The sequence below is a fragment of the Ipomoea triloba genome, chromosome 10, assembly GCF_003576645.1.
Source record: "Ipomoea triloba cultivar NCNSP0323 chromosome 10, ASM357664v1".
NCBI lineage: Eukaryota > Viridiplantae > Streptophyta > Magnoliopsida > Solanales > Convolvulaceae > Ipomoea > Ipomoea triloba.
The window spans coordinates 7,018,419-7,045,787 of record NC_044925.1 but is presented as its reverse complement, the minus strand read 5'-3'; the positions used below and the strand labels follow the sequence as shown (position 1 = coordinate 7,045,787).

Genomic DNA, 27,369 nt, shown 5'->3' with positions numbered 1-27,369 from the left:
AGAACATCATTTTATAACAGGAATAAACTCAAATGTGCATATTATTTTACACTTTTTGCAACAAGCTACATATAAACAAGGTTAAATTTATTTATTATTCTATTAAACTACATATGCATTGGCTGTTAGAATATTTTTTGGAAAGTTTTTGGGGTATACACTGAATTACTCTGAAGAACAAAATGGTAATTGTTAAGAGTCGGACATTGAAAAATAAGAGAGAAACATATGGCTTTATAAGACCATGAGTTAGACTAGCTAATTGATTGGATTTGGTCTTTTAGTGTTATTTAACCCATGTGGATTACTGCCTAGTTGAGTAACCTTGGTCCAATCGTAGATTATAAGAGTAATAAAGTGCTTAAAGGATTCAAATGAGGCCAACCTTTAAAGCTTAGGTTGAAGTTGAACTAAGTAACCTCTTTGTGTTCAATACTCGTATGAATTTTTAATTTTTGCTAAATATGCTAAGCTACCTTATTTATTTTATTTTATAATTACTGGAAATTCTAGAAAGGTCAATATCCAAAAATATGCACAACTGCTATAGAGTGCATCATGCTCCATGCTTTTTAACAACCTAAGTAATTCAATCATTTTAAGAGAGCCCCCACAGAGTTTTAGCAACTAGTGTTTTCTTTGACCTTTATATTGTTTATGTGTTCCCATTTTCCTTAACTTTTCTCTTGAAATTTTCCCTAGATTGCATCCATATGTGTGGCATAAATGGATGGGACCCTCTAAAACACATTGATTTATTCTTTATAGAACTACACCTTTTAATGTTGGAAAATCAAGAAAATTGTTGTTGACATACTTTATGTGGATCTTGTCTTTATTGTACTACCCATGTTTTAATTTTTGTCAATCTTTAGTGTCATTTATCATTTACTTTTTCTACGCAGGAAGTTGCCAACAACAATAATGGAAAAGCTGCACATTCAAAGTGGCGGAATTATGATGACTTCAATGAATACTTTTGGTTTGAATCTTTTGTGATCATCAACTGATACTTTTGACCTCCTCCTGCAATTTCATTCCCAGTGGTTACTGCTCTGCAGGTCACCTGCATGCTTTGAGTGGAGCTGGCCTTTTAAGAAGGAGGGTTCATCATTTTTGTTGTGGCCTAGAAAAGGGAAAAGGGTTAGTTTTCCTTCTCTATTCACTGAATCTTGCCAACTGTAAGATTTTAATTGTAGTAATGTTGTTTGGTGCTTTTATTACTGGTCTGCATGATAATTTTATTCTCTTAAATTGCACTTCTTGAAGCCTGATTAGGGACTATCATACTTTTTACTTGATATGAATTATTTCATGATGATCCTATGTTAAGTTTGAAGATGAAAAGTTGAGATTGTGCATATATTTTACAGTGGCTTTTTGTTTTTCCCCAAGTGTCTTGAGATATTGATCTGATAGTATGGTTGAAATCTAGCCAAAGCCACCTTTGTGATTCCAGTTTTATCTTTAGCGCATCCTTCCTGGTTTTATTTGATTTTTTTTTTAATTTTTATTTATTTTTTATAATTATTAACGGTTTACACCTCCAATGGTCCGTCAATTTGTGTGTTTTTGAAAACATCTTTCTGCAAGTGTATTTATAAATTATAAAAATAAAAGAACCTTAAAATTGTTGAAGTTGACAACTACCAATTTATTTTGCCATCTAGCTCCTCTTTGTTGAGTTTCCCTCTATCTTCTTCTTTCCCCTTTCTAAGTTCATTCTCCTTGTTTGCTGTTGCATCCTTGTACACCTCTCCTTCATGCTTTATTGATGGTATGTTTATATGAAAGTCCATAGGTGTGTCAAGTATTTGAACCAAAGTTTCCTTTTCAGAGTTGTAATTTCTATTCTAAATTTGAAATCGCATCATTACTTCTTTGTGCATCATTATGGATTAAGCGCAAGACATTCTTATGATCGACCCTGACCAACCACACTGCTGATATTTTAGAAGAACTGAAATTTGATTGGTTACTATGTGGTTTCTTTGAGATTGTTTGAGATATTGAAGTGAGATAATATTTCCGTCTTAAGTTACCACTTGTTGCTTCTTCTCTTTTTCTTCTTCCTCTTCTTCTTTTGGTGGTTACCTCTTTGCTGGGAATCCTGGGGTAATCTAAAAAATGAGATAGTGTTAATTACTAATGCTATTTTAAAATGAAGGGTTAGACCTATCAAATGGAGATGGTTCCAAGATTCAGTTCTTTAATCTCTTAATTAAGATGTATGTTAATTGCTAAATTACTAGTTGTTAAGATGTATGTTTGTTGTTTTTATGTTAGGTACATGCTGAGTGTGATTGTCTACCATACAAGATGTCATTTATTATTGGATAAAGGGTCAAATATGTCCCTGGACTTTATAAGAAAAGTCAATTAGACCTCTTAACTTTTAAAAGTTGCAATTAAACGCATTAACATGTCATTTTCATGCATTGAAGCCCAAAAACCGGTTAGTGACCTGTAATAGCCGGTTGTAGAAGTGAAAAACTTCCCTGTTTTCTTTGTTGTAGTGCAACATTTGAACTTCTTTACTTATGTGTTTGGAACTTGAAAAAAAAAGACTTGTAATAGTCGGTCATTAGGGTTCCAGCAATGTTCTTACTAGCTCTGGGGACTAAAATTGACCGGTGACCATTTGACAGTAGCCGATCGCCTTTTTCCCCAAAGTAGGCGACCAGTTGGTCAGCCGCCTTCTTAGGGTAAAATCGGTAGTTCTAAGGTTTATTTTTTTACTCTAGGGTAATGGAACTAGATAAGGTTAATTATTCTTTGCTGCTTTAACATGATCCAGAATTTAGACCTATCATAGGGAGTTAGCTAAAAGGTTTGGTTCTTTATTCTAAGGATAATTGAAGGTGTATGCTATGATCTGTTTTTATAATTCAAAGATTCTAGGGTTTATTATCTTTGCTTGTTTCATTGGTTGTCTTGCATCATTTTATCGAGTTTACAATTTTTGAAGTATCTTCTTCTTCTTTAAATTACGTGTTGTCTAGATTTTTGTGTGTATTTTAAAAATTTTAGGCTTAAGGTACTGATTGATTTTGTGCACTTCTTAATTTTTTCATCTTGAATACCATTCAATTGTTATTTTATTGAATTTTGCTGCATCAGGTTCTTTCTTATTCTAACACTGCCTTGCTGTTATTGGTTCTGAACTGTTCAGACCGGTAAAAGCACATTTGTTGAACATAGGACTTTTCTACACTTGTACCGAAGCTTTCATCGTTTGTGGATATTTTTGGTTGTTATGTTCCAGGCAAGTATCTATATTATGTATCTTGCACAGATTTATACAAGCATAATATTGTGACCTTACCTTTATGTTAGTTTTGTTGACTAAAGCAGTGTAACATAACCTTTTGGTATCTGCTTCTCTTGTTGCTCAGGCTTTGACTATTGTGGCCTTCAGTGATCAGAAAATAAATCTCAACTCATTTAAAACACTGCTTAGTGTTGGTCCAACGTTTGCAATTATGAATTTCATAGAGAGTAAGTTGTCATAATTTATCATGGAGTGATAAAACGTGAAACATGATTTTCTTTCTTCTTTTTCTTCATCTTTTCACTGTTCTGTTTGTTGTCTGTCTAGGCTGTTTAGATGTTCTCCTTATGTTTGGAGCTTATAGTACAGCAAGAGGCATGGCTATATCGAGACTTGTTATAAGGTTTTTCTGGACTGGTTTTGGCTCAGCATTTGTGACCTATGTTTATCTGTGAGTCTTTAACCTTCAATCATAGGTTCTTAAATGGCATCTCTAAGAAAGCTAAAACTATTTTATGATGCTGTGCAATTACAGGAAACTTTTAGAGGAAAGGAATAGAAACAACTCAGACTCATTATATTTTCGCATATACGTCCTTGCATTGGGTGTATATGCAGGCATACGTATAGTGTTTGCGCTACTAACCAAGTTCCCTGCTACTCATACTCTTTCGGAAATGTCTGATCAATCATTCTTTCAATTTTTTAAGTGGATTTATCAGGTAGCTTTCTTCATCATGCAACGTTAAAACTGTCTCCTTACTTCTTGTGAACCATTTCAAGTAATGAAATAATGAATTATTAATTCTTTTCAGGAGCGATATTTTGTTGGCCGTGGCCTAGTTGAGAAGACCACAGACTATATAAAGTTTATCCTCTCTCTTCTCAAATTTTCAAATTTTTTTTTGCACTATTACTTGTTCAAAAAATTCTTCATGAAGATACACTTTATGTTAGTTACTGTACATTACTATTTTAATTAAAAAATGGTTTCCTTTCGACAAGGAAACTGTTGTTCTGTTCAATCAAGACTGTCTTTGAACTCGGACAGACTCCTTAGCAGTCGTTCCATGGCGTTTTTCACTCTTCTCCTAGCCCAAAGTCATGTGAAATTATTTTTCTGACCAGTAAATTATGTATTCCTAGTCTCTAGGTGTATTTGTCATTAATTTGGTATTAGTTTAGTCTTTTACGTGTATATTGTCTAAATCATTTATATGAAATTGGTATCTGCTAATTTGTTCAAAATATGTGCTTAGTATGTCACTTTCATTGGGCTGTTTGGATGTTAAATGACAATAACTGACCCCACTGTGGAGGAAAAGTAAAGCCAATTGCCCATTGTTTTATTTTGTTGTGGAATGTAGAAATGGGTATTAAACTAAAATCAAATTGAAAATTTTTAAAACATTGACAGCTAGATTAATAATAAACTTAAACATTCTGGCATAATCAACAATTTACTTGGAATGGACCCTTATGAAAAAGTTCAGTTGCAGTAAGGAACCAAACTTTCCAGATTATGCTACAGATTTAATATGAAGTTTGACAAGTGTGGAAATACAAGTTTAGAGCTATTTGGATTTGTGTGGGTTTACTGTGTTTAGCCATATTCCTTCAGCCCAAGGTGCTTGATTGTCAGAAAAATATGTGCTTGGTTATCTATAATTTTGTGAGCATCTTTGTTACAAGTTTCTGAAATTTCTTTCGTAAAATTACATTTATTATCCTGGATAATATCACTATCATTGCCAATGTTCTTCTGTGTTTGATTTCTGGTGATTTTTTCTGATATTATGCATGTAAAGCCTCATTTTGTGAATTACTATAAGGGATTGTAAACTGAATTTCTTTGATCCTTTATAGTATGATTTTCGTGTGTAACTCAATATTCTGATATTGATCTTTGGTAACTTTTGTGTTTTGTACATTTTTGATTTATCTGTTTAAATTGTATTTTATTGCTGCAGGTACGTGCTCTACTGGTTGGTGATCTTCATTTGCAAATTTACTTTTGCTTACTTCCTTCAGGCAAGTCACTACATTTTCCCTGCAACTGGTGTCTTTGCTTGATTTTTGAGATCGTAACATATTATGTACTTGTCAATTAATGATTGCAGATTAAACCCTTGGTTGAGCCTACTAGGGTAATTAGACATCTTCCTTCGTTGCCGTACTCATGGCATGATCTTGTGTCAAAGAGTAAGTTGCACTTCATTTTGGTACTTTTTAGTAAAGTACTCCATATTCCAAATAACAAAAGCCATCCTAGTCTGTCATAAAGTATTATGCTGTAAAACATAGCTTGGTAACAAGTTATCTTGAGAGAAACAAATGTCTGTTCTTGCCCGATTCTCTGATGCAGATACAAAGCATCAATTGCATTGGAACAAAACTTCTCAGATGTGTTCTGCTATTGAGATAGTTTGATATTTTAGTACTCTTTTGTATTACAATGGCTCTTTAAAATGCATTTACCTTGTATCCTAATAGAAACCAATCAAACCCATATTGGGGTTCCGTGACATCCAGTGATGTCCGTTGCCTGCAAATACAGTTGTACATTGTTTGAATGCAGCATTCATAACAAATTGGTGTTGCTTCTAATTAATTCAATTAAAAAACATATACATTAAAAGTGAATATATGTTTGCTATTGAATTTGGGGGTTAGGAAAAATAAATGGAGTGTACACAGTGTGTCAGATATTTGTATCTTAGTGTTGTTTGTTTTTCTTTTTAACTAAAGCTTCTTCAGTGTAAGCATGAACAGTTATTACCTGTTTTGTACCTCCTATTTCTAGTAATGAAACATTTCGGGTATAAAAATGAAACCTGATAACTTGTGTTTCTAATGGCAGATAATAATAATGCATTGACCATTGTCAGCTTGTGGGCTCCTGTTATTGCTGTAAGTGATTGTTATGGATTGATTTGCTACATTCTGTTAGACTGACTTGTTCTTAGTATAACTTTTAAAGGCCTCTGTCCTGGAAGAAATTTTTGTTCGGCATCTATTATACTTTAGCTAAGATAGCAAAAAAAATGGTAGGTATAGGTAGCGACAATTCTAGAGCAAAATCCCCAAATGCAGAGAAATTTACAACTGTTAGAATATCATACAACATTAGTGTATTGAACATTGTTCCTGTGATAGTTGTACCATTGTCTATATTTTGGGATTTTTCTCTGACATTATTGTTATCCACATGTAATTGGTACCAGGTGCGTCATTATTGACGTGAATGATGTTAGTCAAAGAATCACAATTTTGGAGTATATCATATCTTAATTCAAATAATTTTAATGCCTATCATGCTTTTGGTTTGTCTTGAATCCTTACTTCTTATCAGAATTTAATAGCCTAGTTTTCATTCCTTTTAATAGTAATGGTTTCAAGTACTACAATTCTAGGCTCTGTTATCCTAATATTTCTCCATGACAATGTGCTTTCATTTTTTTTATTTCTTCTGTTTCTTCCAGTTTGATCCTGAATCTTCTTTCATGTACTATATACACATTATCAAGCACTGATTTTCTCTATTTCTCTAGATTTATCTTATGGATATTCACATATGGTACACTCTGCTATCTGCCATTGTTGGTGGTGTAATTGGAGCACGGGCTCGGTTAGGAGAGGTTTAAATTGCTCTCACCTATTTCAGAAATTAGCAGCAGTTCACTGTTATTTTTTTGAGTTTGTTTGTTTTTTATGCTCACATGAGTTGAAGTTTGTCCAAACTTGGTTTTACCCAGATACGTTCGATTGCAATGGTTCATAAACGTTTTGAGAGCTTTCCTGAAGCATTTGCCAAGAATCTTGTGTCTCCTGAGGCAAAGAGGTTATCATCATCTTGAGATTGGCTAACTTCATATTTGTATAATTGTTTCTGCCCCCCCCCCCCCCCCTCCCCCCTTTTTCCCACCGTTGACTAAATGCATTGTTGGAAAGTGCATAAAGTTTTTTATTGTCCAACATCTCAGTTTGCTTCATTATGCTTTTTTACTTTGTTATCTCAATTGTGGGTTATCTCAATGACAGAAGGGTTATTAAGAATTTTAGGATCAAGAGTAGATGCTACTTTTTTTTCTTTTTTTTTTTTCTTGTTTTTTTTGTTTATATTTATGATGATGGTTATTATGAAATAATAGAATCAGCAGTAGGTAGTACATCCTTTTGCAATGAATTCACTGTGGTACTCTTCTCATTCTGGTCACATGAAATGCTACATATTTATCTTTGAGAAAAGTGTGTTCTTGATATCCAATCTATATAGTGAAACATTTTGTTTGTGACTTTACAGGATGCCTTTTGATGGACAATCCTCTCAGGTCTGGCCTTTTACTTTCTTCATCCTTGTAGTTTTTCAAATCTCCTTTATCTTTTTAGTTGTCTTTTGTTATTGTTATTATTTTGTCTGGGAGATTTGGTAGCCTCCACACTTTATGGTTCTTTTATTTTTTGGGTACATTGGAAATAAATTGTTTCTTTTATACATTGTGTTTACAGAGTTCTCAAGATGATAGCAAGGCATATGCAGCATTGTTTTCTCCATTTTGGAATGAGATCATCAAAAGCTTGCGCGAAGAAGATTTTATTAGTAATAGGTAAGTGACTGCTGCCTAAGCCTTCTTTCTTCTATATATCTATGTGTTCCTCTTATGAATCTTTTTATCAGAATTGTCTTAAATCAAAACTTATTCTTTATGTGCTGTATTTTGTTAGAGAAATGGATTTGCTTTCTATGCCCAGCAACACTGGAAGTCTTAGACTAGTTCAATGGCCACTTTTCCTACTCAGTAGTAAGGTAGTAGCTGCTAAGGTTTTTCTTTTGGTTGCCTAATAGTTCAGCAATTATTATTTGGAATTCTCTGCATAATGAAAACTACTATTTCAGATCTTGCTGGCAATTGACTTAGCTTTAGATTGCAAAGATTCCCAAGCTGATCTTTGGAACAGAATATGCAAGGATGAATACATGGCCTATGCTGTTCAGGAGTGTTATTACAGTATCGAAAAGATTTTATATTCTCTAGTTGATGGAGAAGGGAGGCTTTGGTGCGATTCTTGTATCTTTTGTATTTAATAAGTGAAATTTTATAGCTTGGTTCATGGAATGAAATTTCAGTGAATAGAAATCCTATTGCATATGGAATGAAATAGACTAGCAATAGAAATCTTATTCCATTGTTTGTTTCATTGGAAGAACTTTAGGAATTCTATTATAGTGTTTGGTTGGTTTAAGGTATAGAAATGAAATAATCATTCTAAAGACAAAAATACACCTATCACAATTATTACATATGTAAATATATAAATAAATATTTATGTATATGTATACGCACACAAAAATAAATATATAGTTAGATATTTGTAAGTATGATTGTGTGTGTGTATATGATGGATGATACACACACACTCACTAACATGCGTAATATTTATTTATTTATGCTTTAATTAAATGAGGAGAATTGAAGTATTATAAGAGAATTCTTGAGTTCTTAGGATCAGCCTAATATCAAACCCTCCCCAAGTAAGGGAAATAACTCATCCTGGTAATACTACTCTTATAATAAAGAGTTAACAAATGGTGGAATAGGCTTATTCTTGAGAGTACTTTTCCATTTCCGACCAAATTCCATGTGTCAAATGTGCTGTTAATCTGTGTCTTTATTTGCCATCTAATTTGAGAGAGTATTTCAAGTTCTGGGGTTTTTTCTTCTGTGCTCTCTTCTTATCAGGGTTGAAAGAATATACCGAGAGATCAACAATAGTCTTTCAGAAGGTTCCCTTTTCACAGCTTTGACACTTACAAAACTCCCAAATGTATTGTCAAAACTGGCAGCACTAACTGGACTTTTGGTAACTGTCCCTTTCCCTTTTGATTATATACCTGTTGGAAATGTTATTTCTTTATATGGATTGTTTGTTTTCACTTGTGCTTAGTATTCCTTGTTAGAAAGAGCTGGCCAATTAAAGTGGTCCAATTTCTGATTCTTTTCATGTTAATTAATGGATAAAGAAACAGGGTTGGAAAAGATATTTTACTCCTCTAGGTTCTTAATGGGGTGAAAAGTGAAATTCCCTATCTATTTTGTGACCGTTTCTGGCCATCGTATCGCAAATTCCAGTTAGATTTCCCCTGTTTACGCATTATAGGAGTGTTAAGAGTTCACATTGAAAAGTAAGAGAGAAACATATGGGTTTATAAGGCCATAGGTTAGACTAGCTAGTTGATTGGATTCAATCTTTTAGTGTGGTTTGGCCCATGTGCATGACAGCCCAATCTTAGATTCTAACAAGGAGGATTATTTGAGTTAGGGATGGCTTGGGATTTTTTTAGGTACATTTGATTGGGAATGGGGGAGGTGGTGTTTGAAACTAAGACTTCTGTTGCTAGTGAAAGGGTGTTGCTTACCACTAAGCTACACCTTAGACGCAGTACGCATGATAGAAATTACTTTGGGCATAGTCCTTTCCTGGAGATCAAAGGCTTTATATGGTCTTAAAATTCAGCTGCAGTTTATTTTATGGGTGTAATGTGGGCTTTCAAGAACACTATTCCCTTTGAATGATAGTTACTTCAATGGATGTACCTCCAAATTTATTCTGTTTATTCCCAGTTGCATGTAATTCTCTTTGCTGCCTCTGGTCATTTTTTTTGGAGGAGCATTGTATTTGCATATGCTGATATGTTCTTATGAAAATTGCTACTAAATTAACATTGCAGTTTTTATCTCTTTAAAGATACGGTTTTTTTGGCAAATTGGTCATGCATAATTCTTATGTTATTCTGGCATTGAATTTGTTGCTTCTTTTCTTAAATGAGCTCTGCTTTTCATTAATGGTTCTGGGAGTTCAATTTTTTTTTATGAATGTTGAAATACTATTTCAGAGTCGAAATGAAACTCCTGAACTTGCCAAAGGTGCTCCCAAAGCCATGTATGAACTGTATGAGGTTGTTACACATGATCTCCTAGCACCTGGCTTGAGGTACTTCTGTGGAGATGATTCCTTTGTAGTATATTTTGATTGACTACTAGTAGTTTTTAAGAGTTAACACATGTTCTGTATCTCAGGGAGCAGCTTGATACATGGAACATATTGGCAAGGGCAAGAAATGAGGGACGGCTGTTTTCTAGGATGCAGTGGCCAAAGGATCCCGAAACTGTAAGATTTTAACTTTGCCTTTGTAATTTGTCATTTTGTTGCTGCTATAATACATACATTAGCTGGGTCCGTAAGGATGTTTCTGATATGCTGAAGTTTTTTATTCCTATTTCTTTATTGCAGAAGGAGCAAGTTAAAAGGTTGTACCTTCTCTTCACTGTAAAGGATTCTGCTGCTAACATACCCAGTAACCTTGAAGCAAGAAGAAGATTGGAATTTTTCACAAATTCTTTATTTATGGACATGCCTCAAGCGAAGCCAGTTTTTCAAATGATGCCATTCTGGTATTATTCATTTACTAATCTGTTTTTGCAATGCTGCCGTTCTTGTGATATTCATTTACTAATCTGTTTATGCATTTGTTTGCTTCATAAGATTTGCTTTTGAGCTTTAACTTGTCCATACGTAGACAAAACTATATATCTAATAATTGTCTTTGTGTGCAAATGGTTGAAAACAGTGTCTTCACACCTTACTATAGTGAAACAGTGCTTTATAGTTCTTCTGAGTTGCGAAGTGAAAATGAGGATGGTATATCTATACTCTTCTATCTGCAGAAAATATTTCCAGGTATGTGATGAACTTCTTATTTTGCTCTTTGTTGTTCTAGTCTTTCACTTTGTTCATGTATTTCAGTTCTTATGTTTTGTTGCATCTTCTCTTTGCTTAATTCTTGCATTACCACATAACATATATTTAGGCTGTTCAGTTGGTCCCCACTATTCTTTTTACATAATGTTGTATCATTCTAGGCTAGCATTTTAAGGCTGATCAATACATTTTATTTGTATCTCTCGAATTATGGCATTATTAATGCTTATGTTAGATACATAATTTCAGATGAATGGGTAAATTTTTTGGAGCGGATTGGTAGAGGTGATACCGCAGATAGTGAAGTTTTTCAAGAAAGCTCAAGTGATGCTTTAGAGCTTCGGTTTTGGGCCTCTTATCGGGGCCAAACTCTTGCTAGGACAGGTGTTTTTTTTTTTTTTTTTTCCTGATTTGATGCTTCCACATGTCTTTAGGTTTACTATTATTCTTACTAACCTTCAGAATTATTTTTTCTCCTTGGCTTTATTCACAGTACGTGGTATGATGTATTATAGGAGGGCTTTAATGCTGCAAAGTTTTATGGAAAGGAGACCACTGGGAGGTTCTTGCTTTTTTTTGATCTTCTATTATTTAGTTCTCTTTATTATGCTTTTTAAACAAGCTTAGTCTTAAAATCATTTTTCTTCTCTATACAGAGGGGGTTTATTCCCAGACGAATTTTCCCACAACACACAGTTTTGAGTTGTCCCATGAAGCAAGAGCGCAAGCTGATTTAAAGTTCACTTACGTGGTTTCATGCCAGATTTATGGGCAGCAGAAGCAAAAAAAGGCTCCAGAGGCAGCTGATATTTCTCTACTATTACAAAGGTTTTTAAATAACTTATTACTGTTTTTGCTTACTTTTTCCTTTGTTGAAATAGTATAGTATAGCAGTTTATTTTTCATTATTGATTTGGTTATATTTGATGGTTATGACTATATCTACTTATCTCTTTAATAGCAAACCACAACTTTTTTGAAGTCATTACATTCAAGAAACACGGAATTTTATATAAAATGTGATACTAATCAAACTGCCTTGACTAAAAATTTCCACTTTTATAACAGTCTATTACCACTGTGTTATGGTTGTCTATATCAGATTCAAAATTGAATAAAGTACTAATAAATAATCTTAGCGGACTGTTACTAAATCTATCACAATGAATAAAATACTTGCGTGAAAGGTATTTGAGTTTCTTTTAGGCTAAAATTTTTATGTACTACTAAGAAATGTAATCGGACTGTTTCTAAGTTTATTACAATGAATAAATTACTTTTTTAAAACACATAACAGTTTCTTTTGAAGTGTTGCTAGTTCATTTCATATTGAAGGTTAAACATTTGTTGATGAAAAACTAGAAAGTTAGAACTAGTTTTTGAAACAGTTCCTAACATGAAAGAACTACTTGGCTTCCAAGCTATACTGTTTGTATAATTTGAAATTCTAATATCTTGTGATATATGCTTACTTCTAGGAATGAAGCACTTAGAGTCGCTTTTATACATGTGGAAGAAAATGCTGGAGCTTCAAAGGAATTCTATTCGAAACTTGTTAAGGCTGATGCACATGGTAAAGATCAGGTATGCAATTATTTTCAAATACTTCTAGGTGCTGTGTTCTGTATTCATGCATTGGAATATATTTTAGGGTAATTGTAAATTATAGTATTAACTCAAAGAATACAAGTACTCGGGGCATACCCTGGTCCAAGAGGAAAGTCCACAAAAATAGGAGCCGCCAACAATAATTAAGGTGGCAAAATAAATGCATGTAAGCCTAAAGCAAGGCAAATAAAAGAAGCCAGACTGGTTGGATCACAACAAGTGGATGGACGCTATTTTGACATTTGATGACAAATAGAGGTCCATTCAATTGCCCTACCAATTAACAAAGATTGATAATCATAACAAAAAGATAGAACTGAGCTAATCAGAAAACATACATGGGCCGCCAAATCAAGACTGTACAGCAGGCCAAACAAAAAAACCACAAGGGAACCAAAGAATTTTGAGCCAATAACAAAAGCATAGCAGGCAGGATGGGAAGCATCTGACTCCAATGGGAAGGAGAGACATGTAAGGCCATCCTCCAACTCACAGAAAACCACCAAGGAAGTCCAACACCGACGGGCGACGAGCAAGGATGCATGCCCAGTAGAAAGAATCACGAGTACTGGGATTCTAGTGATTGGGTAGCCTATACTGTCATCCCTACTTTTGGTAAGTTGGCAACGATCACCGGACTTGACGTGCCTTTACCAGTACTAGTGGGTTGTGCTAGGGTATCACTTCACTGTTGATACCTACGTAGTAGTTTGTATTACCATGCCTACTTTTAGTAAGTAGGCAACTATCAATGGACTTGACAACTCTATACCAACACCAGTTAGGTGGGCTAGGTTACTGATCCTGCCAGTAACTTTGGGGTAGTCTGTACTATTGTCTCCACTTTAAGTGGGCAACTACAACCGGACTTGAATTGTCATAACCGGCACCGGTTGGTGGTATCACTTCACCACTGATACCTACATAGTAGTTTGTACTACCTAGGCATGACCACGGTTCGGTTCGAACCGACTGGTTCGAACGGAACCGGAACCGTACGGACTACGGACTGTTCCGGTTCCTATATATATATATATATATATATATATATATATAATACTAAATAAAAACACAAACACACACGTAAACCCTCCCTGTCCCTTCTTTCTCTGATCCCTTCCGAACCTCCAACAAAACCAAAAAATAAAATAAAATATAATACTAAATACGGAGTAACATTAAAAAAAAAGTCCGGTTAGAAGTTCTAACCAGAACCACCGGTTCATGAACCGGACAGGAGCTGTTCAAATAAGGTTCCGGCTATCTTGGAACCACAAACGGGCGGTTCCGAACCCAAACTGGAACTGAACCGTGGGCTAGTCTAGACTACTACCATCCCTACTTTTAGTAAGTAGGCAATTATCAACAGACTTGATGAGTCTTTACCACTGCTGGTAAGGTGGACTAGGTTACTGATCCTGCCAGCAACTACGGGGTAGTCTGGTCTACCATTCCCACTTTTAGTAAGTGGGCAACTGTAACCGGATTTGACTTGCCTTTACCGGAACCGGTGAGCCGGATTTGCATTGGAATATTTTTGAATGTACAACATGATGTTTCTTACAGAGTTTAACCTCCTCAGTGTTTCATTTATTGTGACAGTATTCCTCTGCTACATTCCTTTCACTTGGTGAACAGAATCTTGAAAGCTGCATATTTCATGTTGAACATTTAATATCTATTTACTTTTAAACAGTACTATTGAACATTGAGTGTTCACGTTTCTTTTGAGCACTTTTGGTCAAGTTCGTTCTATGACACTAACTCACAGTCTCACACCAATAATTGATTAATTACTTTATGTGAGTTAATTGTGTTTTTGGTCCCTCAAGTGTAGTAGCAGTTTTAGATATATTCCATGACTTTTATGTTTGACACATTTAACTCTCAACTTTAAAATTTCTTTCACATTTCCCTCAATGTCCTCACCTTGTAGACATTTTAGATAATTCCATATTTCCATACTTTCATGTGATGATGTGAGGGCATTTGGATATTTTGATCTGAATGTGGAACAATTTTGTAAGTAGAGGAGTAAGGGTGTGTTAGAGATTTCTGAACATTGAATCATTATGCAATGCATTTCAAGTCTTTAGTTTGAAATTTTAGTGCTTATCAATGGCAATGGAATTATGGAAGACAGTTGAAGCTTATAGACCCATTCCTGTTTTCCTCCTTAAGTTTCATTTTCATTCCTTCTCTTTTTCTTGGATTTTACCTTTCTCTTTCTGCCCTGTTCTTCTCCCTCAACTTGAAGTATGCTTTTCTCATATTTATTATTCACTTAACCATTATTGTTTAGATATATCAGGTGATCTGATCTCCCTGATCATGCTGCTTTTGTTTGCTTGTGTTTGCTTTATCTGCAAACAAAGCCTTAGGATAATGTTTTAATGGGCATCTGGCTAGGTAAAAATCCATGTGTGTGTGTGTGTGTGTGTGTGCGCGAGCGCATAACTGCTTGATTTGAATTACATCATTATTTGTATTTAGTGATATTTGAAGGGACATGATGTAGCAATTCTAGTTTCTTTAATATCTACTGCAGTCCTGTTCATGAGTATGTAACGTGTGCTGAAATTCTTTAGAGGATATTTTCTGTCCATTTACCTTGCCATTGTAGGCCTTTGTTGCCTAGTGGACAACCATTCTGTTGCCACGGTAGCCATTATTCTGGATTTAATTTCATCGCATTCGCTGTAGGAAATATACTCGGTTAAACTTCCAGGAGATCCAAAGCTAGGGGAAGGAAAGCCAGAAAACCAAAACCATGCCATAATTTTTACCCGTGGGGAAGCTATTCAAACAATTGACATGAATCAGGTGATTACATGTTACATCTGCATTTTGAGATGGTGTTGTCTGTATCTTTCTTCTATTAATTAATTATAAAACTTATGAAAATGACCTTAAAATTCTAATCTTCTCTTGACTTGGCTCTACGGCGATGGCAGAGTGTTAGGCAGTAAGCAATAACAAATGCAAAGATGTCATTGATGTATTAGAATGAAAATCTCCATCCAAAATCATATTAGCAGAAAAATCACTGTATGAGAACATTGATACTACGTCATACGCATAACTTTAAAAATGTAAATTGTACCTATTTATGTGTTTATATATATATATATTAGAATTCATAATTCATATGGACTAATAAATTATACTCCAATATTTATTGGCCATTTTAACCATATGTAGTTTATGAAAAGTTGCTCAATGCATTTGCATAACCTTAATTTTTTTTTTTCCCTTTCAAAAGAGGCCTTGGTTTATACTTGCATGAATTTTTTCTTCCATTTTTGAAGTGTGTGATGTTTATTCAAAGAGTGTTTTATGCATGTTGTGTCTGATTTAACATTTTTGCTACCTATTACTGTTCATGTAACCTATATGAATACATTTCATTTGATTACTGTTCATATGGTTTTAAAAATAAAATGATAAATTATCAAGTATGATTGTTTGGACATGTGCCACATGGTACTATTCATTGATTGTGTATTTGAAGCTGCTTTGGCCCAAAAACTGATGAATGAAAACATTATTGTGGGAGTTGTAGGAGGAAGTATGCAAGAGGCATTATACCATAACTTTTTTAGGTAAACATTGTTATGAAACTATGAAAGACATGCCAGTAGAAGGGGTTATATCAAAATTACTACTAAAGAGAATTGGATGGATAAATAGAACCCAAACAGACTATAACCTCATTTGCTAAAAGCTTATGATTTTAAGTATGATTATGGTTTGTTATTATGGATAGTGCATAATCCACATCAAACCCTAAGTTGTGTTTTAATTTTGGCTTGAATAATGTAAAGAAGTGTTCTAAAATCCACGATCCATTTTCTTTGCCAGACAGAAAAAGTGAATTGTGTAAGCTATAATCTTAATAATCTGCTTTATTAGGTTTTTCCCAATTGCATTTTGTAGTATCAAATAAGCTGGGCTTCAGTAGTTGAGTTGACTTATCACTTATGCAGTGTATCATGTTTCTACTTCATTTCATCAAGATTTTTGTGCTGCTGACTTTATCTATTTCTTTCTCCTTGTCATAAATATTCCTTGTTTCAACCAGGATAACTACCTTGAGGAGGCAATGAAGATGAGGAACCTTCTTGAGGAATTCCATGAAAATCATGGACTTCGGCCACCCACCATACTTGGCGTAAGGGAGCATGTATTCACAGGAAGGTCTGCTTGATTTATTTATTTATGTTATACTTTTATAATAAATTATGCCTAGGAATTCTGTGATCGGTTTTATAATTTTTGCAACACCAATTTGTAACTGCTATTGGCCATGCAGTGTCTCATCATTAGCAATGTTCATGTCCAACCAAGAGACCAGCTTTGTGACATTGGGACAACGGGTTTTGGCTAAGCCTCTCAAGTAAGTTCTTTTAAATGTAGAAATAAATTAATTTAATGGGCATGTGATAGTAGTTTCCAGGAGCAATACAGTGCAAATGCATCACATTTAATTTCTTAATTAATTTTGTATTGTTTACCTGTATTTTATCAAATCCCAACACTGCCCTTCCCTGTCACCCACTATACAAATCCTTTGGAATGTGTGGCTTCACTGGTGCCAAGCAACTGACTATTTTTCACTGAGTCCTCGTTACTATTTTAAAGGATGTGCTGGGGGTTTGATTTTATTTGTGTGAGTGTCTCAATGACTCAATGTGTGAAGTTCCTTTTTCCTCCTTGACATCAGTGCGATTTGGTAAAAATTAAACATTCTTCATTGAGGTAGAAAGTTTTCTGCAGTCCACTACAATTATCATGTATTCATTTATTTATTTATTTATTTTTCCATCATTCGAGTCTCCCTATACTCCCAACAGCGAAATGCCATATTACTTAGGATTGTGATTTCCTCTTGCGGCTGTACAGCTTTTAATCTACTACCTATACAATAAAACTCATTTACCTATTTAAATCCAACTAGAACAATAAAGTTGATATCCTTTTATACTTAGTGTGGTACTCCAAAAATATCAAGGAATGCCACTACCCACTAGAAATAATGTCTGTATTGTTTTTTGTTTTAACCCATACTTTATTTGGCTGAATATTATTTGTCAGCCTGTTATGAGAGATAATAAAAAAAGAGCAATTTTATTAGTTAGCTTTGCTTCTTTATCCCTTGGCCTTTTATTTGCATCCAATGCACTCTCTCGTCTGCAATGCATGTTTTAATTGATTACATATATGTGTGTGTGCGTGCGCGCGCGCGCGCGCACTCTCTCGTCTGCAATGCATGTTTTAATTGATTACATATATATATATGTGTGTGTGCGCGCGCGCACATGCGTAACTTAAGAGGAGAGTATTCAATTGTGATAAGTTTGATTTTGCAGGGTCCGAATGCACTATGGACATCCTGATGTTTTTGACCGAATTTTTCATATTACTCGAGGTGGCATTAGTAAAGCATCACGTGTTATAAACATCAGTGAAGATATTTATGCAGGTATTTGTTTTTATTTTTATTTTCGAAACCAAAAACAGAAATGAATTAATTAATTTAATATATCAGAACTGATTACATCAGAAAGAGATTGGGGTTGCTACCAAGTGTTGCTTCCAAATAAGTTCTTGGGAAAATATGTTGCTTTAAATACTTTTTGTTGAAATTGAGGGATTGAAAGACCTGGCGGGGGGAGAATAACAACCACCCGCCAGTTAGGCGGAAGCAAAGTATTAGAGAAACCAGAGAATAATAGAATGTATGAGTATATTATAATGAAAGAGTACAATAGGGTTGTTCTCTATGCCTCTATATATACTAAACTACCTACCAAATCTATCATAATATGAATAAGAAACCCTAATAGGAATAGGAAACTAAGTCCAGCCCACTAGGAGTTTCCTAATATTCAATAATGGTTTCCTAATATTCAACACTCCCCCTCAAGTTGGAACATTTGAAAGTTCCAAGCTTGGATCAAAACAAACACTCTACCTCACTCAAAATTACAAATGAACATTAAAAGCAACTAGAGGATAACAGTGCTGGATGGCTTCGGAGGGACAATGCTATACACAACCCTTGGAAATGCATCAAGGGCGAAGCTTGTCATGAACATCCTTGGGAATGACGGCACCAAGGGTAAAGCGAACACCACCACAACAACATAAGCACTCTAGGATGGATGGCTTCAAAAGAGATTGCGCTATGCCTGACCCTTCCTTGGAATGTAGACGAATGCACCAAGAATGGAGCTGAACAGAGTCCTTGGGAATAAAGGTGAACACACCAAGGACAGAGTAGGACATGCTAACAAAGCCTTCATTGAACTTCATTGAGAGCGGTAGAGGCGAAAAGGGAGCAAAGAATAGCAAAGGATGCAGTACAACCCACAGTAATGAAGATAAATCCAAAGCAACGAGATAAAGATAATCGGGAAAACAAAGTAAAACAGGTAAACTATAACACCATTTGATTATAGATAGTCACATCCCCCTTACGGCCTTACTTGAAACATGGGAAATAATCAAAGGCTTTTATAGTAGTGTTGAACCTTAACATCCATGGGATAAGGCATACCGGAGATAAAGGAATAGCACGGCTATACCGAAAACACAAACACCATGGGAAGAAGTTCGGCAACAAACCCAAAGAAGCTTTCAATTTTCACCAAAAAGTCGAAAGAAGGCCAAAACAGCAATCTCAAGGGGTGGTTGGAGATGTTGACCGGCGAGGTTGACTGGAGTTGACTGTTGACCAGTGTTGACTGGCCGTTGACCGGCGTTGACCGGCGACCAACGAAGGATCTGTAAACACAGTCAGGAGCGTCTCGTTGATACGAAACCAATGGTGGCAGCGGCGTCTTGATCGGAGATCGGAGGAGAGAGATCTGGTCGGAAAACAATGGACTTCCCTGGCGAAGGCGGCGGCGCGTGGCTGAACAACTAGGGTTTTGTCTAGGGTTTGTTTTAGGATTTAGGCTCTGATACCATGTTGAAATTGAGGGATTGAAAGACCTGGCGGGTGGAGAATAACAACCACCCGCCAGTTAGGCGGAAGCAAAGTATTAGAGAAACCAGAGAATAATAGAATGTATGAATATATTATAATGAAAGAGTACAATAGGGTTGTTCTCTATGCCTCTATATATACTAAACTATCTACCAAATCTATCATAATATGAATAAAACCCTAATAGGAATAGGAAACTAAGTCCAGCCCACTAGGAGTTTCCTAATATTCAATAATGGTTTCCTAATATTCAACACTTTTGAAACCAAAGAGTTTGGATTTTGGATGAATCTTCAGCCTTGCTTCCTGTAACATGGACATGTTAAATTCTGTAAGGTTTCTTAAACCTAAGCTTCCTAATTTCATTGGGGAGCAAAGATGATGCAAAGTCCTTTAGCAAATTCATGTGGGGATAGCTTGTATAACATTTTTCAAGAGGATCTCTCTATACATATTTGCGGTTTCAACTTTGAATCCGACCAATCACTTTGTCCTTTATTTGAACACCATGATTTCTCCATTATTTCTCCCCACCTGTGAAGGCAAACCTAAGTGCCTACCCTTCACTTCACTGTGTGTCTTCTCCTACAGTTTTGCTACAGGGAGATTGAGGATTTAGCATAATTTATGGTCTGTCCCAAAGCAGTGGTCAACTTGGTATGTGCTTTAAAATATCACATGCCAAGGAGTTTGCCCTATAAAATATAAAGCAATCGTTAGCAAACAGAAGATGGCTGATAGCGGTTAGGCCCCAACTCCAAACCTTGCATAAGGGTATGATAATTAACTGTTGAGTTGCATTCCCAAATGAGACTTATCCATTTATCATTGAAGCCTAACTTAGCCATGATAGCACACAAGAGGTTCCATTCCACTTTGTTGTTGGCCCTACTCATATCCAGTTTGAGAGCCACACAAAGCTTTCTTTTCCGTTTGTCTTCCTTTTCAGATAGTGTTGAATTTCAAAGGTGATCATGAAGTTGCTTGTAATTAATCTTCCCGGGACAACTGCAATCTATGCTTCAGAAATAAGCTCTCCCAAGATAGCCTTCAAATGGTTGGCTAATACTTTTGCCGCGATTTTGTACAACACATTGCAGAGAGCAATGAGACGTCTCATGTCATTTAAAGGCTCAAGTTTGGCCTTACTAGGAATCATCACAAGTTGTGTCTCATTGATGCCTCTTGGAAGCTTGCCACTATGAAAAAATTGATTGCAGAACTTGACAATAACTGTGCCCAGAAAAGCCCATTAATTTTGATAAAAACCTGGACTCATCCAATCAGGGCAAGGGGATTTTCCTCCTCAACTTTTCTAGAGAGGAAAATATTCTTAGTAGTAGAAATGTTTTGCTCTATACGCAATAACAGAAGACATATCACCTTGTAAAGAGATGAAGAGGTTTCGGAAGTAATTTGAAACAAGATTATATATATATCTGTACCTTTGTTCACCCAATGCCCCTCCATTTCCTGCAGTCTGGTACTCTTGTTGTTCCTCCTCCTTTTGACCGAATTGTGAAAGAATCGGGAATTTGTATCACCTCTTCTATGCCAAAATTGTTTAGATTCTGCTTCCAAAAAATATTTTGCTGCTCCAGAGTCCTGATATAATTATGTTGAGCTTCGGCCAACATCTGAATCCCCCTTTTTGATCATGCTGGTTATGGGTCCTTTCCAACTGTTTCTATAAAAAACAATTTTTTTCCTGGAAGTCCATTGACAAGCTCTTCCCCCATTTCCGGATTTCACTGCCACATAAATTGAAGGACATAAATTTATATAGGTGAAGAAGTTCAGGGCCCGTTTACTAACTGATAAATTTCTCCAGTTTTCTGGAAAATTGGAAAACAGAAAACAGAAAACATGTGATTCATTTATTTATTTTCAATAGTGTTTGGTTTCTTTACTGTTTGTCCTTTGTTCTATGTGAATCATTTATTTATTTTCAATGCCGGGGAGGAGGATACATGTTTGCATCGTTTTTTACTTACTGACATTCTGCAGGATTTAATTCTACATTACGGCAAGGCAACATAACTCATCATGAATATATTCAGGTTCTCTATATTTATTTTTGTGAGTTATATTCAGGTTCAAGTGATCAACAATATTATACTTTCAATTGTAATTGGAGAATTTGTTCTTGTTGCTTTGATAGTAATTTTTTGTGTATATAGGTTGGTAAGGGAAGGGATGTTGGATTAAATCAGATAGCCTTATTTGAAGGCAAGGTGGCTGGTGGTAATGGGGAGCAAGTTCTGAGCAGGGATGTTTACAGGCTTGGCCAGCTCTTTGATTTCTTTAGGATGCTTTCCTTCTTTTTCACGACCGTTGGCTACTATGTTTGTACAATGGTATCTTTCTTTCCTAGTACGAAGCTTTGTGTTGTTATGAGTTCCTCCTCAAGATCATCTCACTTTGCTTGTGTTGCATGCAGATGACAGTTCTTACAGTTTATATTTTCTTGTATGGGAGAACATATCTGGTAAACACAATTATATGTTCTTTACCTTATTTCTAACTTATTTTCTTGGCATAAGTAATTTTATTTCCATGAATTTATATATAGCTAGGGGAAATGTGAAACAAAAAAGTTTATAATCTGTCATAAGACAACCATATCTTTCTCTACATCTACACAAGTAAAAGAAAAAAAAAATGCATGTCTAACCTGCTATCTTGAAATCATGGTTGAAAAAATCGCTAGGCGCTCCTCGGGCGCTCGAGGGGCGCCGGCGCCCATGTATTTTTTTATTCTAGTTTTTATTGCTTTAATGTTAATCCTAAAATATTAAATATTAACCTAAAAAACATCTAGAGTTTGAACAATTTATGGTTATTTTGCTCAAAACGATGTCGTGTTTATTGAAATAACACCCATTTAAAAAAATAACAATAGCTAATTGGCTGACTAGGCGGCCTAGTCGGCATCAAGGAGGTCTAGTCGATGCCTAGGAGGCCTAGGCGGTCAGTGCCTAAGTGGCCTAGTCGGCCACCTAGACCACAGATTATGGTGATACACGAGGCGGCCGACAGGTGCCTAGCGCCTAGGCGCCGATTAATCGGCGGCTATGCAGGATTTTTGCAACACTGCTTGAAATGCTGCATACAACTAGTTAGTTCCTTTGTTCAGTTACAACCTTTACTTGAACAAGCCAACAAGGTCTGTTCTATTGGCTCATTCCTTGAAATCTTACTTGCACTTAATTGAATCCTAGATGGGAAGAGGCCTTGTGTTAATAGTGCATTCTTCTATTATGCTGTCGTTGGTCATTGACTCATTGTATATTTGTTGCAAACGCTAAGAGTTTTGAAATAAGGGTATTTCTATATGAATTTTCTGCAGTCGTCTTGGGGTGAAGAAACTTCAAAAATATTATTATTTCAAAAACAATTTATTAAAAACAGCACCAAAATGAGAACTTTGCTTTCTGGATATAAGCATTTGTGAACTCTGAAATTTCAATGACTTGAGAAACTAGGTTGTTTTGTTAGCTGTGGATAGAATGTTAAGTAACTTTTTCAAATTGCTACTTCATATAGCTGCTATACAACAATTCATTTTGCTGTTATTAATATATATATACCATTTTATATGTAGTTCGTTAATTAGTAAATAACAATTTCTTAGAATAAATACTGTTTTGATGAATACCGTTATTCTTTTATATTTTTTAATTTCGTTTTTAAAATTCTAGCCTTCTAAAATTTCGCTTCTTCAATTATTATTTATTTATCTTCTTTCTTCCGCTTTTTTTGAGAACCTTCAAATACCATTACCTTTGTTGAAAGCATGTATTTCGTTTTGTTTGATTCAAACAGGCTTTTTCTGGACTTGATGAGGGAATTTCACGTCGAGCTAGATTTTTGGGTAACACTGCATTGGATGCTGTTCTAAATGCACAATTTTTTGTTCAGATAGGAATTTTCACTGCAGTTCCAATGATAATGGGCTTTATACTTGAAAAAGGGTTGTTGAAGGTATGCCTTCAAAATTTTAATTGTGTTGTAGCTTGTCATTGTCTAAAATGTAAAGATCCAAGGATTTACTTTCTAATTGCCTTTGTTTGGTACAAAGTTCTGCAATGATATTTATGTTTTGTAAAGATATAATTTTACCAAGTTGTATATTATTGCAGGCTGTTTTCAGCTTCATAACAATGCAGATGCAACTTTGTTCTATCTTCTTCACATTTTCATTAGGGACCCGAACTCATTATTTTGGGCGCACTATTCTCCATGGAGGTGCAAAGGTATGAATGTATTTTCTGGGAATATTTTGAATATGCATTATGGTAATATGATAGTCACGTGACTTTTTCTGTTTTTCTGTTTGTCCTCTAGTACCGTGCCACTGGAAGAGGATTTGTTGTTCGACACATCAAGTTTGCAGAGAACTATAGGCTGTACTCTAGAAGTCATTTTGTCAAGGCGTAAGTCTTGTTCATTTTGATTGCAACAAATCCTTATTCTTTTCTTTTATGTATTTATCTATTTTTAAAAATATTTCTTCTGTCTTTTTCATTAGTTATTAATTATGATTATGCAAATAATCAACAGGTTAGAAGTTGCTCTTCTTCTAACAGTTTACATTGCATATGGATACACAAAAGGAGGTGCCAGTTCATTTATTCTACTTACTCTAAGCAGTTGGTTCCTTGTTATATCATGGCTGTTCGCTCCTTATATATTCAATCCATCTGGATTTGAATGGCAAAAGTAATGTTCTTCTCTCCAGTGCCCCATTTTCTTTATAGAGATCAGTTTCTTTTATTATGTTTACCAATTGTTTTGCTTTTGCTACATATTTCCTAAATCTAAATGTTAAATTTATCTTTAAATCCTTTAATGGGTAGGACTGTTGAGGATTTTGATGATTGGACCAGTTGGCTTCTATACAAGGGGGGAGTAGGTGTGAAGGGAGATAATAGTTGGGAATCATGGTGGGATGAAGAACAGGTAAATTCTTGTGTAATCTATTTTGATGTCAACATATTTGTCTCTTTCCCTGCATGAGGAGATATTATCCTTTTTCCTTTAATCCCTGTGCGAATACGTCTTCTAATTCCTATATTCCATTGAATGGTTTTTGTCGATTTGTGTAATTCTTCTTTTTGTCTGGTTTCTGTCAGTGCAGTACTTTACTGTGACTAGTTTACTGCTTAAGTGCAAATGAATCTCATTTTTTACCCTTCTACAAAACTTGTGATTATTATTTATAGCAGTTCGAGCTTATGTTGGTTCAGTAGGGGAATGGAGTGAAGACTGAGGAGATATCTTCCTCTTATGGAAGTATATTTCCAACCCAGTGTTTTGATTGTTTAGGCAGAAGTCACAGCCAATTTTTCATTTATTTTTTTTTTGGTTAAATTGCCAACCCCCAATTGTTTTATTTCCATTCCTCTTTTACTTCACAACAATATAGGGATCCACTTCCTTTCTATTCTCTATGTTATATGAAAGTGTTAAAATTACTCATTGAGATTTTGGGGTCTACTTCATCTTTTTGGATTTTAAAATATCTTATATTGTGCTTCCCTTTATGCATCTATATCTCTTCTGGCTTCTTAAAACCCAATAACATGGAAGAAAGGATGTTTATGATGCATGAGTTTATTTGTTTGTGCAGATGCATATTCAGACATTGAGAGGCCGGATACTGGAAACAATATTGAGTTTGAGATTTTTTATTTTCCAGTATGGTATTGTATATAAGCTGCACTTGACAGGGGATGACACCTCTCTAGCGGTAAGATGCTCTCCGTTATTCCTGTTTTTTTAAAAAATTATTATGATTTACATATCTGCCATGTACAGTAGAAGCTATAACCTGGAACATAATTATGTAGGAAATGGTGTATATTTTCTTGTATTTAAATCTATTTAAAAGAGAATATCTATCTGTTAAAACACTTAAAATTAAATTAAATGACATGTAGGAATCAGCTAAGCATTTCATATTGTTATGGTATAAGTAATATGGAATATATATAGATATATATTAGGCAGCCTGGAGTTTTAGGGTTTTGAGTAGGTAGTCTTTAGGAAACTTGTTTCCTGATTAGAAGTCTTCTAGCATGTATTTATAGGGCTGTGTATTCCCCTTTCTAACACAGATTTATAAACCTTCTATTCACTTTCGTACAATATATATTTTCTCATTCCTTTGGATCTTAGGGTGGTTGTTATTCTCCACTCGCCAGGCCTTTGGATCTTTCAAATTCAACACATGTTTATTGCTTTCAATTGACTATCGATGGGCATTAATCTCTGATTCTTTATTTTGTGGTCATTTTCTTCATGTATTGCTACCTTTTTTTTTTTTATTGATAATGGTTTATCTCTGCTGCTAAGCTAAAACATTTTTGTCTTGAATTCTGATAATTCTGGTTTTCATTTTTCTTTTGCTTTCTGTGCCGTGCTCTAGTTTTTGGCTGAACAATTTTTGTGCATACAATATTTTAAGATGGTACTGATGCTGCTGTACCACGCTTGTGTTGTTTTGAAAATGTCTTATCAGTACTAACTATTTTAATTTTATTTTAGGTTTATGGATTCTCATGGGTTGTACTCATTGGGATAGTTATGATCTTTAAGGTAATATACATGTGGAGCACAGCTTTAGTTGTGTTGTACATATTAATTCTTATTCATTTTTGTCGTGGTTGAACACTAACATTGTTTTGTGTTGGCTGAACACTAACTTTCTTGTGAAATTTATTTTCCATTGTAGATATTTACATTTAGTCCCAAGAAATCCACAAACTTCCAGCTCATGCTTCGATTTATTCAAGGAGTGACCGCCTTGGGGCTTGTTGCTGCCCTTTGCCTTGTTGTTGCATTGACCAGGCTTTCTATTGCAGATTTGTTTGCTAGTGTCCTCGCGTTTGTTGCTACTGGATGGGCCATTATTTGTGTAAGTTAATCATTTTATGTGTTTTTTCCCTCTATAATGGAGGTCACATGTTTTGTTGCCAGAATATCATGATTTTCCATGTTTTTTCCTTTCCTGGGTGATTTAAATTTAAGTTGCTTCATTTTATGGACATAATACAGTGGTAACAGTGTTTTATGAAGTTTAATTGCTGTCTGTTTTCTCCTTAAAAATGGAAATGATTATAAACAATGCTGATTTGTTGATGATATAGCTGGCGATCACATGGAAGAGGGTGGTGAGAAGCTTAGGCATGTGGGATTCCGTAAAAGAATTTGCCCGAATGTATGATGCTGGAATGGGAATGATAATCTTTGCTCCTATTGCAGTATTGTCCTGGTTCCCATTTGTTTCTACCTTCCAGTCTCGCATACTATTTAACCAAGCTTTCAGTCGTGGGTTGGAGATCTCTATCATTCTTGCTGGGAACAAAGCCAATATGGAGCCTTCAGCTTATTAGACCAAGCAGCCATGGAAAATTAGTACAGTTGACCTTTGTATTCCTATATTTTGCATTCATTTGTTTCTTTTTATATATATTATTATGTGAATATTCAAAGGTTGGCTTGTAACATTTATTTTATTTTTACAAAACATTTATGTTGGCAATGCTGAGAGTTTTCTTGGGCGTGTTAGCTACTGCAAGAATGGTTTATTTTTCTGAACTAGTGACTATGCGGTTGACTGAAGTTTGTAAATATGTGCTCATACACTACTTTTTTCATGTATTACTATATGTGTATTTCGGGTTGTGTATGAATGCATTACTTGATAATAGAATGGCGTTGTTTATGTCTTACA

The 27,369-nt window shown here is 35.0% G+C and overlaps 1 protein-coding gene across 1 annotated transcript in view; it reads left to right on the top strand.

Moving 5' to 3' along the window:
* Nucleotides 1–27,369, top strand: part of LOC116032644 (callose synthase 10) — a 35,866-nt gene extending 8,497 nt beyond the window's left edge. Inside the window, exons 11-51 of the mRNA XM_031275310.1 lie at nucleotides 906–982; nucleotides 1,062–1,143; nucleotides 3,173–3,265; nucleotides 3,396–3,498; nucleotides 3,599–3,722; nucleotides 3,807–3,993; nucleotides 4,087–4,139; nucleotides 5,242–5,302; nucleotides 5,392–5,473; nucleotides 6,132–6,181; nucleotides 6,823–6,909; nucleotides 7,027–7,112; nucleotides 7,575–7,602; nucleotides 7,781–7,878; nucleotides 7,997–8,078; nucleotides 8,169–8,329; nucleotides 9,013–9,133; nucleotides 10,167–10,264; nucleotides 10,351–10,441; nucleotides 10,565–10,725; nucleotides 10,902–11,011; nucleotides 11,282–11,416; nucleotides 11,526–11,594; nucleotides 11,689–11,860; nucleotides 12,511–12,616; nucleotides 15,344–15,463; nucleotides 16,722–16,837; nucleotides 16,953–17,036; nucleotides 18,010–18,122; nucleotides 21,639–21,691; nucleotides 21,812–21,988; nucleotides 22,072–22,119; nucleotides 23,457–23,615; nucleotides 23,774–23,887; nucleotides 23,979–24,067; nucleotides 24,195–24,353; nucleotides 24,491–24,593; nucleotides 25,264–25,383; nucleotides 26,181–26,231; nucleotides 26,368–26,550; nucleotides 26,783–27,369. Coding sequence (XP_031131170.1) covers nucleotides 906–982; nucleotides 1,062–1,143; nucleotides 3,173–3,265; nucleotides 3,396–3,498; nucleotides 3,599–3,722; nucleotides 3,807–3,993; nucleotides 4,087–4,139; nucleotides 5,242–5,302; nucleotides 5,392–5,473; nucleotides 6,132–6,181; nucleotides 6,823–6,909; nucleotides 7,027–7,112; nucleotides 7,575–7,602; nucleotides 7,781–7,878; nucleotides 7,997–8,078; nucleotides 8,169–8,329; nucleotides 9,013–9,133; nucleotides 10,167–10,264; nucleotides 10,351–10,441; nucleotides 10,565–10,725; nucleotides 10,902–11,011; nucleotides 11,282–11,416; nucleotides 11,526–11,594; nucleotides 11,689–11,860; nucleotides 12,511–12,616; nucleotides 15,344–15,463; nucleotides 16,722–16,837; nucleotides 16,953–17,036; nucleotides 18,010–18,122; nucleotides 21,639–21,691; nucleotides 21,812–21,988; nucleotides 22,072–22,119; nucleotides 23,457–23,615; nucleotides 23,774–23,887; nucleotides 23,979–24,067; nucleotides 24,195–24,353; nucleotides 24,491–24,593; nucleotides 25,264–25,383; nucleotides 26,181–26,231; nucleotides 26,368–26,550; nucleotides 26,783–27,028 — 4,452 coding nt within the window. The 3' untranslated portion in view covers nucleotides 27,029–27,369. The remainder of the gene's footprint in view (nucleotides 1–905; nucleotides 983–1,061; nucleotides 1,144–3,172; nucleotides 3,266–3,395; nucleotides 3,499–3,598; nucleotides 3,723–3,806; nucleotides 3,994–4,086; nucleotides 4,140–5,241; nucleotides 5,303–5,391; nucleotides 5,474–6,131; nucleotides 6,182–6,822; nucleotides 6,910–7,026; nucleotides 7,113–7,574; nucleotides 7,603–7,780; nucleotides 7,879–7,996; nucleotides 8,079–8,168; nucleotides 8,330–9,012; nucleotides 9,134–10,166; nucleotides 10,265–10,350; nucleotides 10,442–10,564; nucleotides 10,726–10,901; nucleotides 11,012–11,281; nucleotides 11,417–11,525; nucleotides 11,595–11,688; nucleotides 11,861–12,510; nucleotides 12,617–15,343; nucleotides 15,464–16,721; nucleotides 16,838–16,952; nucleotides 17,037–18,009; nucleotides 18,123–21,638; nucleotides 21,692–21,811; nucleotides 21,989–22,071; nucleotides 22,120–23,456; nucleotides 23,616–23,773; nucleotides 23,888–23,978; nucleotides 24,068–24,194; nucleotides 24,354–24,490; nucleotides 24,594–25,263; nucleotides 25,384–26,180; nucleotides 26,232–26,367; nucleotides 26,551–26,782) is intronic.